We start from the raw sequence: 19,212 nt of genomic DNA on the forward strand, positions 1-19,212 counted from the left end.
GTTTAGGAATTGTTATATTTTCTTTATTCTTTTTTTAAAATATATTTTATTGATTATGCCATTACAGTTGTTCTGTTTCCCCCCTTCATTCCCCTCCACCCTGCACACCCTCCCCCTATCTATTTTCTACCTACCGTCTATGCTACTTATTTTCTGTACCTTCTCCCCCCTTCTCCTCCTCCCACTCCCCTGTTGCTAACCCTCCATGTGATCTTCATTTCTATGGTTGACTCCTGATCTAGCTGTCCTTTTAGCCTGCTTTTGTTTTAGGTGTGGTTGTTAATAACTGTGTGTTTGCTGTCCTTTCACTGTTCATCTTTTTTATCTTCTTTTTCTTAAATAAGTCCCTTTAACGTTTCATATAATAAGGGCTTGGTGATGATGAACTCCTTGAATTTGATCTTATCTGAGAAGCACTTTATCTGTCCTTCCATTCTAAATGAAAGCTTTGCTGGCTAGAGTAATCTTGGTTGTAAGTCTTTGGTTTTCATGACTTGGAATACCTCTTTCCAGCCCCTTCTTGCCTATAAGGTCTCTTGAAAAACCCGCTGACAGTCTGATGGGAACTCCTTTGTAGGTGACTGTCCCCTTATCTCTTGCTGCTTCTAGAATTCTCTCCTTCATTTTAATCTCCTTCATTACATGGCTAATGTAATGATGATGTGCCTTGGTGTGTTTCTTCTTGGGTCCAAGTTCTTTGGGACTCTCTGAGCTTCCTGGATTTCCTGGAAGTCTATTTCCTTTGCAAGATTGGGAAAATCCTCCTTTATTATTTGTTCAATTAAGGTTTCTACTTATGGGTGTTCCTCTTCCCCTTCTGGTATCCCTATAATTCGGATGTTGGAACTTTTAAAGATGTCCTGGAGGTTCCTAAGCCTCTCCTCCTTTTTTTGAATTCTTGTTTGTTCATATTTTTCTGTTTGGTCATTCTTTTCCTCCTTCTGGTCCACTCCTTTGATTTGAGTCCCAGTTTTTTTTCCATTACTGTTGGTTTCCTGAGCATTTCCCTTAATTTCAAATAGTTTAACCTTCATATGTTCTTCTAATTTGTGACTAAAATCAACCTGATCACCAGTGTTTTGAACTGTGCATCTGAAAGTTTGGCTATTTCTTCATTGCTTAGCCTTATGGGCTCCGGGGCTCTGAGTTCTTCTTGAGCCATGGTTTGATCTATTTGTGCCTGTTACTTATGAGGAGCGGAGCCTTAAGTGTTCACCAGGGCAAGGCCACCCAGGTCGCTGGTTTGTGACGCTGTATGTGGGGGCGGACTCAGAGAGGGACTATGGCGGTCCCCTCTGCTGCTTCCCGCCACTGGGGCCTGCACGGTCCATCTCAGTGCTCGCTCCTTCACCAGTTTATCTGCGCACAAATCTGTGACTGTGGTCAGCCCTCAGTGGGTCCACCACCTTGCACCCTCAGTGGGTCTACCCGCTACTCCACACCTGGGATGCGGCCACGGCTGCTGGCGCTCCTGGGTTGGTCTGGTCGATTTTTTCTGCCCTACCTGGCTCTGCTGCTGGCTCTGCCCCTCTTACCAGTTTGGCCGAAGGATTTGTTGTTGTCAGACTTCCCTATAGTTCAATTTTCTGTGGTTTGGCTGGGTTTTTGTTGCTAAAACTTTGTTTTTTTAAACTTGGTTGTGCGAGAAGGCACAGTGCTTCCACCTATGCCTCCATCTTGGTCGAAGTCCCATATTTTTTTTTATTCTAATACTTTCTTGGATATAAATGTGGCAAACAATATTGTATCTAAATTAGTATCCATACAGCCACAAAGTTATCCATTTTAGTGAAATCATACTTATTAGAACTCAAAGTTTGTGCAGTTGTTTTGTTTAAGAAATTCGTTCATATTTTGCTGTAAAAAGGTTAAATTGTGCTTTTCATTGGTAAGTCTATAATCATTCATTCAACAAATACTTGTTGAGTGGCTTTTACCATATTTCATTGATTTTAAAGGCATGTTTTTTACATTTCTGATGGTAGGATATATTTATAATTGAAAGCATAATATATTTTATTCTTTAATTTACTGTGGAACTTTCATTGATGATTAACTACTTTGTTTATTTTGAATCACCAAATTAAGGTCACTATTATGAACATGTAATAAAAATAGTTAAAAACTTTTTAGTTTCTTAGTGTATTCTTTTATCCAGGTAGAATTTCCTTGATCACCTATGATAAAGTCAAGTATTGTTCTAGGTATTGAACACAAATGAATAAGACACAATATCTTGCCTTCAAGGAATTTGTAATTTAATGCATTGGCCTCCAAAGAAGGCCACTTACACAACAGCAGTTCATTGGGGTTGAGAAGAAAATGGGAGAACTGTTGTTTATTTTTTATATATTCATTTGATTTTTATCTGTTTTATAACGTCATAGTTGTACATGTATGCAATTTATTAGAAGTTAATATGCATATATTATATAATTTGTTAGGATATGTGTTTAAATTGGATACAAAATAAAAAAAATTCATAGACTATTGGTTTTATGGATGAGAACATAAATGTCAGTAAATACGTAACAGCAAAGGTATATGAGAGATACAGAAATATATGAGAAGTAACAGATAGATGAAAGTATTCCATCTCACCCTGGGTATAGTTGAGTCATTAAGCATGGAATTGCTTACAGAGAAAGTGACACAGATTACTTTTGAAGGATTGAGTCTTGTAGATCAGCAAAATTAGATGGTTGTTAGCCTCCTTGATGTGTGGTGATATGTGGTACATAGTAGGAAGTGAGAAGGGGTGGGTGAGTAGGGGGCTGGTTTACTCAAGTAAGCATTTTAGCTTAGTTCTGTTTGTAATAGGACACTATTGAAGGGTTTAGTTATGGTAATGATACTTTCATTATTTTGAAAGATAAGTGTAGTGGCAGCATAAATAGTGTTTTGAAGTGAGAAAGAATTTGAAACAGGAAGGCCGGTTAGTAGTTAGTGGGTACTTTTGTAGTCCGTTCTGACCGATTCAACACCTACCTACCAAGAGCTTCCTTTACAGTAGGCAGGATAGATTTGAAGATAAAACTTGTATATATATTCTTGTGTTGGTGAATTTATGTATATTTTAAAGCAAAATGTATTAGAAGGGAATTTAGACTAATATTTTTTAACAATTGTTAGACTTAATTTTCTTAAAAAAAGAGTTTGCTGATTTCACTTTAATTTTATGGGGGTCTGGATTAATCTAATCGGCCTAATAAATAAACTGAACATTTTAGGTTTTTTAACTTTTTGATGATGTGTAGGTGACATGGAAAACATTAGACGTAGACCAAGTGGTTATTTATTAGCATTTCCTCAATAAATACCCTTTATAGTTACATGCCTTCATGTAAAGGGAACTTATTCTATAGCATAGCTAGCTCTTGGTTACTTTGTCTTGCTCCTTTTTCTTTACTGAGATTCAAAAATTGTCATCCCTTCAAAATTGAGGTAAAATATCATCCTTGTGGGTATTTAATGTTTTCAGCTTAAGCATATGCTGCCACCCCTTTGTAAACATTTGCTTGGATGAATGTTAGGTTGAGTATTATAGATTAGAGAAGAGGAAGGAAAGTGAAAAATGCATAGAAGGGAGCCCAGTTGCAACATAAAGAAGGAGGGGTTCCTGATGTTCCATTGAAGTGGTGCTGTTAATGTGGATGATGACTGTCACCCAGTTGATGTGTTAAGTATATTTGTGTATAACATTAGGATACCGCAGACTCCTACCCTCAACTGATACAGAAGCTTACATGTACTTTTTATTTCATGGTTTAAACCATATGTACAGTGTATGTATGCCATATAGTATATATATTGTATATATACATATGAGGGAGAACTTTTTTTTATAACTGTGGAATGGAATAGATTAAATAAACTTTGTTCTATTCTAGTTTTCAGAGTTGAGGATGTATTTGTCAAATAAATATCTTCTGATTATTGATGCTGGTAAAGTGTTAGCACTTTAAACAACAAAAACCATAGGTGATGGTGTTGTTTATTTTGGTGTGCTATTTGCTTATACTTTTCAGAATTATGTGGATTTTAGATTTTATACAGATTTTATAAATTTATTTAATTTTACCAATTCATAAAAATAATAAAAATGATTAGTGAGTATATTAATACTTTAATTCAGGAGTAAAAATTTTGGAACAGTTTATATTAGATTTGCACCACGTTCCCATATTATTTTATGCATTTATAATTTTGAAATAAATAACTGTGTGTGTATTTCATGTTGAGGTGTGCTTCCATCATTAGTGAAGTTCATTTTCAGGTTTGGCATATGTGGTTGTGCAGGCTCTTGTGTATTGGACAGCTCCAAAGGATGCTGTTTGCGCAGAATCCTATGTACAGAGCGAAAGCCTAGATAATATATGCTGAAAAAGCAGTTTTTGGAGTTGAAATTTAAATAATTGTCTCATTTAATTTAGGCACAGCCTGTTGGAGATTGTGACTTTAATGTTCGTCTTCAGTGTATAGAACGAGAAATAATAAATCCTCGACATGAAAAAATGAAGGCTGGGCTCATTGACAAAACACAGGAACCATTTAGTGTCAGAAATAAGCCATTTTTTGACATTTCTACTTCAAGAAAGGTAATATTTTCTAAATAATACTTATAATGTATCCTAGTTCAGCTTGTAAGAGGAATATGAATATTTTTCTGCTTAATTGTCTTGATTTTTCCAGAAATTTCTTAACTATGGTACTATTTTGGACAAACATGTACAGTCTTCTCTTTAGTAAGATTCTCAATGATGGAAGCTTAAGCTAGGTTGCTTCCTTATTTCTCATAATAGTTTTTGATTCATAGCTGTTATGATCTATATTACATTTTTTTTACAAAGCTCTAAGCATTATAGAGTTATTTAAGTGAAAGTAACTTGTTAGGCCTTCTAAAGGCCAACAGTATTAAAACATAGTCTTATTTAAAAAACCACTTACTTATATATGTATATACATACAGACATGGAAGGTTTTCTTTTATTTTATTTCTCTTTTTGGGACACTTAAAATACATCATATTAAATATTCTGGGACTGTTGGTTTTTTTACTTTAACAGTGTAGCTTAGAAATATTTCCGTGTCAGTGCATAGAGATTTGCCACATTATTTTTTGGGTGCTGCATAGTATTTGATAGTAAAGATGCACCATGAAATTATTATATTTTTGGAGGAGGGGTTATGATAGAATAGTATAGGAAATACAGCAACATATGCAGTTATGTTTTAATCTCCTTTCTGATGTTAACCTCATGTGTCAGACAATGTAAGTTTTTGTTGTATTTTACCTGTTTCTACTCATGTCCACTCAGTTTGGTGTTTGTCCTTAGATACAATATTGGCAGTAATTCCAGCATACTGAGCCTTTTTGTTCTCAATACGTAGTATATAAATATATAGAGAAGAAGAAACAAGTATAAAATTATGCCTTTTTCATTAATATTTTGCATAACTGCTGCTTGGCATGGGACTGTTGGCTGACTTCTGCAACTTTGATCTTCCCACAGTTCATTCACTGCTTGCCTTTTGTGCCTGTTTTGGCAGCAGGTATATGATAGGGGCGCTTAAATAAAAGAGCCCATGCACTTCTACGCTCTGCCCAATTGGTAGGGTAAGGATAACATCTCCAGTTAATGTGGGCCACACCCTTGGTGGAAATCTGCTAATTGGAGCTGTGTAGTCTAGAAATATTTCCTAAATTATAAATAAATACAGTGTAAATTTGGGCAAAAGCCAAATTGTGTCAGTTTGCATTCGTTTTTTAAAAAACTGATTTGACAGCTTGTGCTGTCATACATCAAAGTTCAGTACTTAAGAAAATGTGTCTTAGGATAGTTTCATTCGTCAAATCAGTGCTTCTTAGAAATATTTGGCAGTGGTCGACTATGAGAATTGTTCTTTAGGGATCTGAGGCAGTTGTATTGAACAACTTTTAATGTGTTTTTTCACTGGAAGAACATGATGATTGTAATTTTCTCTCTTTATACATAGCTTATATAACCCCCTTTAAAAACCGTAGGATTTTTTTTTTTAAGTTTTGTTATTTAGGATTTTAACTACTTGTCTCCTCTTCTCTTCTTTTCAGTTCTCATTGTTATTTTTGTTCTCAATTTCTCTTGAAATTGTTTTTGGTTGTAGTATGTAAAAGAAAAGCACATTGTGCAGCAGAGTTGGTCCAGAGGGGAAGACTGTAGTAGCACCAGCTATAGGGTAGTGGCTGCAGTTGGCAGATTATTGCTCTAGAGATTCTTATTATTTTTTATCTTTGCTAATGGGGATGGTAAGTAGTGATGTTATGAATGATAAAGCATTTATCAGGGAATATCATTTTATAAGGGAAGCCAAGTTTTATGTGGTTTTAAATAATTGGCAACTATGGAAAAATACATACTTTTTCATAGAAAATAGAATTTCATTTCTATTTTCTATATATAGAAAATATATATTCTATATTTCTATATCTAATAGAAAATATATATTTTGTATATTATAAAATTTTTAGGATAGATTTGATTTTAGGATTGTTAGTATAGTTTTGTTAAGCTTTTCCTTTTGTGTAATTTGATCCATCAAATAGAGTACAGGGATAATAAGTTGTTTAGTGTTTAACTGAATGTACATAGTTATAATAGAGCATCTAAAATCATAATACCAAGTATCAGTTTCTCAAATTACAGTTTTATTTGCATTTCCAGTTTGAAGGCCAATTAAAATAGAATTATTTGTTTTTTGCCCTGAACACATGGCTCAGTTGGTTGGAATGTCATTTCATATACCATAAAAGGTTGCAGGTTCAATCCTGGTCAGGTCACATACTTGGCTTGTGGGTTTGATCCCCATTTGGGGCATGTGTGGGAGGCAACCAGTTGATGTTTCTCTCTCTCTCTCTCTCCCCTGCCTTCCTCTCTCTCTAAAATCAAGAAACTTATCCTTGGGTGAAGATTTTAAAAAGATTTAAAGAATTATTATTATTATTTTTTTATGGCTCAGTAGTATTCCATTGTGTAAATGTCCCACAGCTTTTTTATCTACTCATCTACTGATGGACATGTGGGCTGTTTCCAGATCTTGGTTATTGTAAATAATGCTGGAATGAACATAGGGTTGCATATATTCTTTCAAATTAGTGTTTTGAGTTTCTTTGGTTAGCTGGATCAAAAGGGAGTTCCATTTTTAATTTTTTGAGGTATCTGCCTACTGCTTTCCACAGTGGCTGCACCAGTCTGCATTCCCACCAACAGTGCAGAAGGTTTCGTTTTCTCTACATCCTCACCAGCACTTGTTGATTGATTTATTGATTTTACAGCCGTTTTGACAGGTGTGAGATGATACTGCATTGTGGTTTTAGTTTGTCTAGGGGCCATCTCCTCAGCTCTCTTCCTAGAGCCATAAACCTCAGTCTCCCTCTGCTGCAACCCAGGATGAGTGGCTGAGATTTTGTGTGTTGGCTCTTTAAGAAGGCACTGTGGTCTCTAGCAGACCTATGTCTCGCCCTGGTGGCCAGAATTCCGGCTGATTTTTACAACCAGATGTTAGGTGGGCACCTCGTCCTGGCTTAGGGGCTCTGGACTGGGAGCCTGACTTAGAGTTGAGACCCCACACTTCTCAGGGGTAGCTTTTGCAGCTGAGATATCCCTCTGGAACCTGACCTGCAGCCCTTGGGAGCAGGCCAGGCCTTTTTGTGTCTCTGCCCTTCCTACCAGTCTTGATGTGGCTTCCTCTGCAAATGCTTGGTTGTAAGACTTCTTAGCTAGTCTGTAGTTGGTTATTCAAATTGATTGCTCTGTATTTTAGTTGGAATTCCAGTTTGGTTCTAGGAGCAAGTGTGTGTAACAGCTACCTTCTCTTCCTCTATCTTCTGTATTTTTCTAAAAAAGTTGTTTTGGCTGTTCTAGTTCTTTACGTTTTCATATGAATTTTAGAATCAGTTGTCATTTTCTACAAAAAAAAGCTTGCTGAGATATGGGTTGAAGTTTCATTGAATACATAGATCAATTAGGTGGAGAATTGACATCCTATCAATGTCACATTTTCTTATTTATCAACCTGGTATATCTCTTTTTAAAATTTTCTCTAAGAAATTTTCATAGTTGTAAACACAAATTTTACTCATCTGACTTTTTAAAGATTTATTAAATAGTTTTTCATAGTTGTAAATAGTATTTAAAAAAGTTAACCTCTAATTATTAGTAATATAGTAATACTTTGAATTTCTATATATTAATCTTTTATCTTGTGAAACACTCACTCATTTCTACAACTTTTTGTAAATTCTGTCAGATGTTTTTTGCGTAGACAGCCGTGTCTACTGCAAACAAAGGGCACTTTTACTTTATCTTTTCAATTTGAATGCCTTTTCCTTCTTTTGCACTGGCTAGACACCTCTCTTTCATGTAATGTGGAATACAAGTAATGAGAGCGAATAGCCTGGTTTGTTCCCCATCTTTGGACAGGGTTTTGTTTTTTACTATTAAATGTGATGTCAGCTGTAGGACTTTTGCAGATTTTTAAAAATATAAGATGAATTTTTAAACTCAAAAGCTGTTGATTTTGGTATAATAACTTTATTTCTCCAACTGCCTTGCTGCATTTTGTTATTGTTTATTATAAACTTTTTAGTTGATTCACTTGGACTTTCTAGGCATATTCAGTCATATTAAATATAAATAGAGTTTAACTCTTTAGATTTTTATAAATTAATTTTCTGTCATCTGATTGAGTTACACACAGGACAGTTTTAAGTTGTAGTAATAGTTATGGGGATACTTGTTTTTGTCTTTTTCACATTTCTCAGAGTTTTGAAGTTTCATAATGGAAGGGCCTTTTTATTTTCTGAATTTGTTATTAATATTAAATTTTACTTTGCTGAAATGAAGGAATATTATCTTTTTCTCCTTATTTTGGAACTTATAAGGTTTCATCAATTTTTGTTCTGTTCAAGCACTTCGAATAATATTTTAAATTTCTCTTGGTAAAGATTTTGATATATGTCAGGCATATTTGCTTTACTAATTATGTTTTGTTTTAGTTTTTTGTATTCATATTTATTTTGGGCTCAGTAGATTTGTCCTAGACTAAGGATATTGAATCAAAGCTTCCTAAAACTAGTTTCTGTTTAATTATAATGCCTTCTAAAGTTTCTTCATTAATACTCATGTTTTTTGGTGGTAATAAATTTATAGGTCTTATTTATTCATTTGGATTTATATTTCTTAGATTTATAAACTATTCTTTATTGACTTATTTTGTCTTTTATTGTCTTGACTTCTAATACTGTAACTAATATTGTGAGTCCTGTTTTTTTGTATTTGGCTTTGTCCATTTTACAATTTATGTTTTTTTGAATTATATTAAGAATGTGCTTTGTATATAGCAGAGTATTTTGTGATCCGCACTGTAACTGTATTGTTAAAGTTTTAAACAACTTTATTGAGATGTAATTGTATATCATACAATTTACCTATTAAAATGTATAATTTGCCCTGGCTGGTGTAGCTTAGTGGATTGAGCACCAGACTTGCAAAGCAAAGGGTTGCCCATTCAACTCCCAGTTAGGGCACATGCCTGGGTTTCAGGCCAGGTCCCCAGTAGGGGGGACATGAGAGGCAACCACACAGTGATGTTTCTCTCCTTCTCCCTTTCCTTATCTCTGTAAAAATAAAATCTTTAAAATGTATAATCTTATTGAATTCAGTTCAGTACACAGAGTTGTGCAACTGTTACTACAATCAATTGCAGAACATTTTAATCACCTCCAAAAGAAACTGTACCCAGTAGCAACCATTCCTCACACTTCCCCAAACCCCTAGCTGTTGAGAGCCCCCAGTCTATTTTCTGTCTATTTCGATTTGCCTATACTAGACATTTCATAGAAATGGAATCATACAATACGCGGTGTTTCGTGACTGGTTTCTTTCATGTGGCCTAATGTTGTTAAGACTCATCTGCTTTGTAGTATAAATCAGTATTTCATTCCTTTTTATGGATAAACAATACTTCAGTATATTTTGTTTATCCATTCTTTAATTGATGGACATTTGATTTATTTCCACTTTTTGGTTATGATAGATAATGCTGCTATAAACATTTGAATGCAAGTTCTTATGTGGACATATGTATAACGTATTTTTTAAAGTGATTTATTCCACTTACATTTATCCATTTAGCGGATATATTGGGTATCAATACTGTCATTATGTTCTATTTCTATATTAGAGTTAAACATAAATCTTTCATTCTGATGTTGAAATGTGTGTGAATGCAGTGTGTTTGTAGTTTTCTGATGTTTTTGCATGGTCTGTATTTTCACTCTGGTCATTCGGTTCATAATTATATTTTTATATAATATCTTCAGTTCTGTATTTCTTTATATATCACCTATTACATGTTTATCTATGAGTGCTATAAGTGGCATATGTTTTCACCCTCTCTCTTTTACTCCTATTTCTCTACTCTTACTTTTTAGTGAATATTACTTTCTTGATCAATATGCTTATATGCTACCGATTTATTAGCATTAAATTAGAAACTTGGACTCCCAGCTTATCCTTTCTCCTCTCAATTTTTATTTATATTTTACATTTTTAGGGTAGATGATTTTGTGTGTCCCTCTCTTTGTCTCTCACAGTTAAGTACTCTTTAATGGTTTAGAAGGGTAGTCCTTTCCCATAAATTTCTCAGCTATTTTTTGCATGGCTGAAGTTTATCTCTTAGTAGTTTTCTCAAGAATACTTCATGAGAACAGTGGTCCCTTAATTCTTTCATGTTTGAAAATATTTGCTTATTACCTTTACTTTTGAAGGGGTTTTTTGAGGGATATAAAGTCCTTGGCTCACACTGAACCTGTGAGTGTCGTTCCGCTCACTGTCTTCTGCCACTTGATGTTGTTGCGAAGTCCCCCCAACCCCCATTTTAATTAACTTGCCCTTTTTGTCTCTTTGCTCAAAAGATATTTCTTCATCTTTAGAGTTCAGTAATTTACTTGGTATGTCTTGGAGTTGACTTTGCTAGGTCAGTTTAGTGTGACACTTATGCCATTTTAATATGTAGATTCAGGTTTGAAGTTTTCTTGACTAGTATCTTTAAATATTTGTAATGTTATATTGTTTGGTTTCCTTCTTTGGGCATTCTGACTATGCTCATACTACATCCCTTTTTCCACCTTCCAAAGCAGATGTTCTCAAACTTCTCATTGTACATCAGAATTATTTAGAGGGCTTGTTAAAAAAAGATTGTTGAGTTTTACTCCCAGATTTCTCATTTTGGTAGGTCTGTGGTAGCTTGAAAATTTGCAATTTCTCCCAAATAACTGAGTGAAACTGCTGGTCTAGGGATTACTTTGAGAATCTCTGCTCTAAATCTAATATTGATGCCCTGGTCCTTTAAAATTCTTTTTCCTTCATTTCACTTCATTTTATTGGGTCCTTTAAATAATATCCTCTTTTGTGCCTTCATTTCTGCGTGGTGATCATTTTTTCCCTTAAACTTTTCCTGTGCTTTGTTATGTTACCTTTATCTTGAATAAGATAACATTTGTTATTCCATCTTTTTCCTTAAATCTTTACATTATTGCTTTGTTGTTTTTCTTTATAACAATGAGAATTATATTTTTAAAGTCATGTAAAGGTGTTTGGTAATAATTTTCATCCTTTGTACGGCAGTATTTTTCTGCCAAGTCTGCTCTCTGTTAGTATGTGTTTCTCCCTTTTTATTTGGTATTTTTGTATCAATGTCATGTTAGTTCTCTTAAATTAATATTACTCATTTTTTAAGTAAATTAGACATTCCCGGTCAGTTATTTGCACAAGGTTGCTACTTGAGGGGGGTGTGGGGAGTGGTATGTTAGATTATGCTAAGAAAAGCTTCACTTCGCTGTAGAACCAGGATTGCTCTAGGCAGTGTGCCTTTTCTATGTGATTCTTTTAAGTAGACTTGCCGAATCTGTTGCTCCAAACTAGTCCAGGAGCTGAAGTGCTCTGTTCCCAGCCCTTTCATCCTGATTTTTGCACTCAGTGTTTCAAACATTGAAATTAGCTTTTTACACTTAAGGGCAAGCCGTTTACATCTGGGGAGTGTATTTTTGTTCACTTTCCAGCTGTCCTCTGAAGTTTTGTTAGACCTCTTTTTCTTGAGGTTTCTGGGTTTTCAGAGTCTGAAGATTATATTTACCTCTGAGTTAAACAGAAATCTGGGGTTACTTAAAAAGTCTCTTTGATAAAAAATCACACAAAAAATCTTCCCTTGTTGCTTAGATGTGATTTCCAGGAGGAGAAGGAGAAAGCTGCAATTTCAAGACAGTAATTTGAAAGCCTTGAATTTGATCAAAGCAGTGGGCAGGTTTATGATTTTTCTTAGAGATGAAGTTAAGTTCTTTTATATCATACAATTTACTTTTGACTATAGAAATTTAAACAGTATTAACAGCTCATTTTCCCTGTGACACTTATTCCTGTATGTTGTTGGAATTTATTTTGCTATTGTTAGATGAAGGAAATTGTAAGCATTACTAGCTAGTATTTCAAGTCAAAATGTCCCAAGCCGTTCATCAGGACATACTTTTTTAGATGGCAGGAATCTCCAAATGTAGTAGGTAATTGATGCTTAATCCTTATTGCTCTTGTTTGGTGGCCTAGAAGTTTCAGGGTTGTTCCCCTCAGCTGTCACTTTACTGATGGTCAGCTCTCTCCTCTCTTTCAGTGATATTTCCTCCTTTGTTATGGTTTGTCCGTCAGCAGGTTTCTATTCTTTGTATTTCAGAAATTTATTGAAATCTTTATCATCTTCTGATGGTCCTCCAAATATTTTTTATTGTTCTGGATCAGTTTCATTCCTGTAATTTTATTGGTGTCTCTGGTTAAAAGGAGTAAAGTATAGCCTTGACCTGATGGCTCCAGTTGGTTGAGTGGCATCTTGTCTACCAAGAGGGTGCAGGTTTGATCTTTGGTCAGAGTGTACCTAGGTTGCCGGTTCAATTCCCAGTTGGTGCACGTAGGGGAAACAACTGATCAATGTTTTTTTCTTTCATCAGTGTTTCTCTCTCCTTTTCCCTCTATCTCTTACTCTCTCTAAAATCAATATACATATTTGGATTTAAAAAAGGGGGGTGAAGTATATACCATCTTTAACTACAGTGCTAAATCAAGTACATTTTCAAAAAAGATGTGGTTATTAAATGCCCCTTGTACTTGAATCAGTTATTTTTTTAAGTATATTTTATTGATTATGTTATTACAATAGTCCCATTTTTTTCTCTCCTTTATTTCCCTTCTCTTGGCACCCCCCCACCCCTGCCCCGCCTTAGTTCATGTCCATGAGTCGTACATACAAGTTCTTTGGCTTCTCCATTTTCCATACTATTCTTAACCTCTCTCTGTCTATTTTGTACCTACCATTTAAGCTTCTTATTCCCAGTATCTTTTCCCCCATTCTTCCCTCTTCCCCTCGCTGCCGCTGACCCTCCATGTGATCTCCATTTCTGTGATTCTGTTCCTGTTCTAGTTTGCTTAGTTTATTTTTGTTTTTTTTCTTCTTTAGGTTCAGTTGTTGATAGTTGTGAATTTGTTGTCATTTTACTGTTCATAGTTTTGATCTTTTTTTCCTTTGATAAATTCCTTTAACATTTCATATAATAAGGGCTTGGTGATGATGGACTCCTTTAAGTTGACCTTACCTGGGGAGCACTTTATCTGCCCTCCCATTCTAAATGTTAGCTTTGCTGGATAGAGTAATCTTGGATGTAGGTCCTTTCCTTTCATGACTTTGAATACTTCTTTCCAGCCCCTTCTTGCTGGAAATCTTTCTTAAAAGGTTTCTTTTAAGAAATCAGCTGATAGTCTGATGGGAATTCCTTTGTCTTCTTTTCTTTTGTTGTTTTTTAGATTCTCTTCTTATCTTTAATCTTGGGTAATGTAATTATGATGTGCTTTGGTGTATGCTTCCTTGAGTCCAACTTCTTTGGGACTCTCTGAGCTTCTTGGACTTCCTGGAAGTCTATTTCCTTTGCTAGGTTCTGAAAGTTCTCATTCATTATTTTTTCAATACATTTTTGATTTCTTGCTCTTCCTTTACTCTTTCTGGTACCCCTATGATTCAGATGTTGGAATGTTTAAAGTTGTCCCAGAGGTTCCTAAGCCTCTCCTCATTTTTTTGAATTCTTGTTCTTTCATTCTGTTCTGGTTGGATGTTTATTGCTTCCCTTTGTTCCAGATCATTAATTTGAGCCCTGGTTTCCTTCCTGTCACTGTTGGTTCCCTGTACATTTTTCTTTATTTCACTTTTCATAGCCTTCACTTTTTTCTTTATTTTGTGACCATACTCAATCATTTCTTCATGGTAAACACCATGATTACCAGTGTTTTGAACTCTGCATCTGATAGGTTGTCTATCTCTTCATTGCTCAGTTGTTTTTCTGGGGTTTTGATCTGTTCTTTCATTTAGGCCATCTTTTTTTGTTGTGATGGTCCTGTTACGTTGTAAAGGATGGAGTCTTAGGTGTTCACCGGGACAGGGCAATCCACAGTGCTGTGTTGTGGTGCTGTATGGGGGAGGGGTCAAAGAGTTAACAGTACTGCTTGTTTGGCTTTTAGCTGGCTTTCAGTCACTTCCCCTGCTTCCCACAAGCAAATTGGGCCCTTCTGGTCCTGGTTCTCAGGTGGATGGCCTTGTGTATGTTCTGGGACCCTGTGAGTCTCTCCAGTGAACTCCTGTGAGGCTGGGAGTTTCTCCTACTGCTGCAACCCCCACAGATTTTTACAGCCAGAGGTTTTGAAGTTTTTGTTTCCTGAGTTTAACCCTGGGTACGTGCTTCCCAGTTGTTCCTCTTGGTTTATCTGCACACAAATGTGGGACCGCCATCCACCGCCTTGCTCACTCAGTGCTCCCCTGCTGCCTTGCTGAGTGTCCTCTCCATCCTGGCTGCCATTTTCAGCCCCTCCTAACAGTTTGGGTGAATGTTTCTTCCTTAGCTCCTTGGTTGTTGGAGTTCCATACAGTTTGGTTTTCTGGTAGTTCTGGTTGTTTTTTGATTTTAAATTTGTTGTTGTCCTTCTTTTGGTTGTGCAGGGAGACAAAATGTATCTACTTATGCCTTCGTCTTGGCTGAAAGTCCACTTGAATCAGCCCTAAGTATTCTGGTTTCTTTGGACATACTTAAAAATTTTTATCTTAGATATTGATTATATAATATGATGTCTTAATTTTTTCTATTTTTCCTCCTGCATTCTGAAAAATCTTAAGATTGGATCACATGAAAAATTAATTTTCTATAATGTCACTTTCTTTTCTCTGAAGTGGTTCTTTTCCTCTTTTCTGCAGTAGTTTTGGTTTATTAATCTTCCCTTTCATCTAATTTTGTAATTTTTTTCTTCTTACCTAGTTTTTTTCTTCTTACTCCATCTTTATTTCTTAAGAGGTTTTGTCCTCTGGCATCCTACTGAGATATAAAACTATTCTAAAACTTTATTCCTTTTTAATGGAGTTTTTCAATGGAATTTATTTTTTAAAGTTCTATTTTTCCTATATGTTTTCATGATGATGCATTCATTTAGTTCTAGTATTTGTTAGTTGACAAGGATTATAGATTGTTTTTTTCTGACCTCTCTTTAAATTTTAGTTGCCAGTTGATGTTCATGGCAGTTGTCTGGCTGAGACTGTGCTAGAATATAATGTAGTATTCTTTTGTACTCTTACTGTATGATTTTCTGAGCAGATGGAGTGTATGAATATTATATTTCCAATTCATTCTTTTCTCCTGTCTTTTTTCAACTAGTGCACTTGTATACTCTGCCTCCCCCACCTTGTCTCACACACACACAAAGAAAATACATTTTACAAAAAGAGAGGGAAAAAGTGGAATAACCTAATAACCTCTTAGAAGATATAAGCAATTAAATCTTGTTGCTTTTCTGTTCTTGAAGTCATATTTTCATGTGCAGTTTGATTGTGTTAAGTAAAATTCTATGGAAGTATTTTTACAATGATATGTTTATTGTTTTGAAAATAAAATGTTTGCTATGTAGAATGAAAGAGTAAAATAAAGTGTGGCAATGGTAGGTTTACAGTGTGAGTGTGCAAAAGAGAGTTTTTTCTTGTATTATTAATTAATTGTTGTTATTTTCTATATCAACAAATGTAAGCCTATTTTGCCCCACCCTGTATATGAGGATCTCCTTTCTAATAACTGTTGAGAGGATTAAACAAAGAATGACAAAAACTATTCTTTTACTACATTTAATTTTTCAAGGGCATGTAGTCCTTAATAAGAATTTGACAAGTATTCACCTATAATTTTTTTGCATACTTTGCTAGGCAGGAAGTTTAGATTTACTTATGTTTATGTATTTCACTTGCCATTCAGATTTATTTCTTAGGTATTATCTTTTCCTTACTTTTCTACTTTATACCTAAAAATAAGTTTATAGTTCTTCAGTGCTTGTCCAAGACTAAAGTATAAAGTATAAAGTAGTTCGTAAAGAAAATCTAGCCATAAGGTTTGTTATTTGCATTTACAGATGTTCTGTTACTTTATCAGTGTTGTGTTTTTTTGTATCATAGTAAAAGAAAAATAACCTTCGAGAGTTTCTTATTGTAACTGTGGTCGAAGAGAAGAAAGAATCTTTGCTTAAATGTGAAGGTCTATTGTTTACACGTAGAGGTTTTCAATGATCATGCCTAGTTTTTATGTAATTACAGATGTAATAATGAAACTAGTTTTACTTAAAAGTAGATGCAAGGGGAAGTGAGAGTAATTTCTGTAATCTCATATTCCTAGTGTTCAGTTTTGCATTAATATCATTCATTATTGAAACTGAATGTGGCCTGATGGATCCTTTCAGTCTCATTCATTTACTACTTCAGAGGAAAATTTAAGAAAATCACAGTAACACATAATAAAAAGAATTCTTAATTGCTTTTGTATTGTGATCCTCAAGTTTCTGTTGTCCCAGGAAACACTTTTTTGTTTAGTAAATCTTGTTCACTGAAACATGAAGAAATTATTATGTCTTATGCCACATATATTTTAAATATTTCTATAAAAAATTCACATTGTAATGTGGGATAATTTCTGTTTTTGCTCAGTATAATAGTTTAACATTTTTACAATTAACATTCAGGGGATATATCTTAGTAGAGTGAGAAAAAAAAGATTATTACCTCTAAATTGATTAGGAGACTTTTTAAAAAAGTCTGATAGAATAATTGTTCTAACCAACTCTGGTTGTGAATCTACTGTAGGTTAACAAAGGCACAGGATTGATATATCACACAAATATCTTCAAATTCAACTGAACACTTTTAAAAAAGTATGTAACTCTCATCAGTGTGGGCCAGTACTTTGGTATTAATACCCGAACAAGTAGATTTTTTAGAGTTTTTAAATGAAAGACTAAAGTTAAATAACAGCTTTTGCCTTTTCCAGTTGCTTAGAATAACTGAACCCTCTATTGGTCATTGTTGAAATGATTGAAGGTACTTAACTTTGTTCCTGTAGCATATGAGTTTAAAAGTAACTTTTATACTACATCTTCATGTTTTTAATTAAAAAACTCACTACACTCATCACATTGCTGGAAGAGTAGAATATTTAATACTTTTAGACTTTCTTAAAACTTTCAATATATGTTTCAGTTCTCCCCCAAGAACTGAAAAGATGATATATAAATGGGAATACAGACATGTCTAAGAAATATAAAGTTTGTAGTGGGTAAGGAAAATCAGGGACATAATATATTTTTAGTTGGATTTTATGGCTTGGTTATTGAACACATACTTAGTAATTTTTATGCCCCAAGCTGAGCCAGTCTTACCAAAAGTAAAATATGGAAAACTTGTATGTTATTGTTGGACTGCAATACAGCTTTAAAATAATTTATAAAATTTCTAGTAGGACTGATTTGTGGCTACATATTTTATGTGACTTTCTACTTATTGCAGTATTATTTTAAATATATTGCATAACGTTTAGTTATAGAAAATTTAGTCCATGATGATGACTTCACAGGGTGCAAATGAAGCATTGGAGAACTTAAGTACTCCTTATATATGGCATAATTCTGTTATCTAATTAATTGGGTATGGTTTTATGTTTATTCAGGAAGACTTTCAGAGTTCACTTCAGAGAAACTACACATTCATTGGTTCAAGCATTCTACATAAGGCTATTATATTTTGTCTTTTTTTCCTAATATTAAAAAATTACCACATATTTATTGCTTTTATTTTTCCATTATGAGTTCTATTATCAAAAAAAGAGATACTTTTTTCTACTTACTTTGACTTTTGTTTACTAATATGTTGCTTAGAAATATTAACTAACCTCTTGTTTTCTTTTAATATAGTTTTGCCTATTATATTCTGTTTAACATTTTAATGTATACATTTATTCTGTATATTTTGTCTTTTATTCTTTACATTTTTTTGTTCTCTACTGTTTTGTTAGAAAGGTTTTTAAAATGTTCTATATTCACGTTTGTTTTTTTAGTTATTTCATTCTACTTATATTTTAGTTTGCTTTTCAGCAATTGAGAATATGCATGCTAAAATTTAGCAGATTCTTTCTTCACATGTGTTTTAAACAAACTTCTTCATAGCTATATACTATATATTGAAATGTACATGAATTACAAGTTTGTAACTTCAAAAATTTTCACAGAGAGAACAAATCTTTGGCACTGTTACACAAATCTAGAATTCTACCAGTATACCACAGTCCCTGCATGCCCTCCTAATCTCTAGCTTCTGTCCCCTTCTCCCCAGAGATTATCACTATCCCCACTTCTCTTTTAGTAAGTATCACGTGTATTGTCTTTCAACTCTATGTAAATGTAAAGCAATATTAGATAATGTATTTGGTGTGTTTGGCTTCATTTGGTTAACATTTGTACAGTTAAGCTCTTGTTACATGTAGACATGGTTTGATGATTTTTATTGTAGTATAATCTGAATATACTGTAATTATCCACTCTATTGATAGATATTTGGGTTGTGTCTATCTTGGATTCTTACAAAAAATTTTGCTCTGAACATTTTAGTGCACACAGATGTATTACCTAGGAACAAAATAGTCAGAAAACAGGGACAAATATGTGGTCACTTGAATTATGACACAGGTCACACAGTAAACGGTGGGGAGAGTGCTGTTTGGTAGTATGTGGTCAGTTGGATCCTACATCCTTCTCCTTTCTCCAAACCCAGAATTTATTTATTATA

General features: G+C 34.2%; 1 protein-coding gene across 7 annotated transcripts in view; it reads left to right on the forward strand.

Moving 5' to 3' along the window:
- The window catches only part of RNGTT (RNA guanylyltransferase and 5'-phosphatase), a 247,508-nt gene that overhangs the window by 77,851 nt on the left and 150,445 nt on the right, over positions 1-19,212 (forward strand). For 6 of the 7 annotated variants that reach the window (XM_053664811.1, XM_053664810.1, XM_053664809.1 and 3 more), the window contains one exon: positions 4,434-4,598. The exons of the other annotated variant lie outside the window; for it this stretch is intronic. In XM_053664811.1, the coding sequence (XP_053520786.1) occupies positions 4,434-4,598 (165 nt within the window). The remainder of the gene's footprint in view (positions 1-4,433; positions 4,599-19,212) is intronic. 7 annotated transcript variants of the gene reach the window in all.

Source organism: Artibeus jamaicensis, unplaced genomic scaffold, assembly GCF_021234435.1.
Source record: "Artibeus jamaicensis isolate MK-2021 breed Jamaican fruit bat unplaced genomic scaffold, CSHL_Jam_final contig_387, whole genome shotgun sequence".
Lineage (NCBI taxonomy): Eukaryota > Metazoa > Chordata > Mammalia > Chiroptera > Phyllostomidae > Artibeus > Artibeus jamaicensis.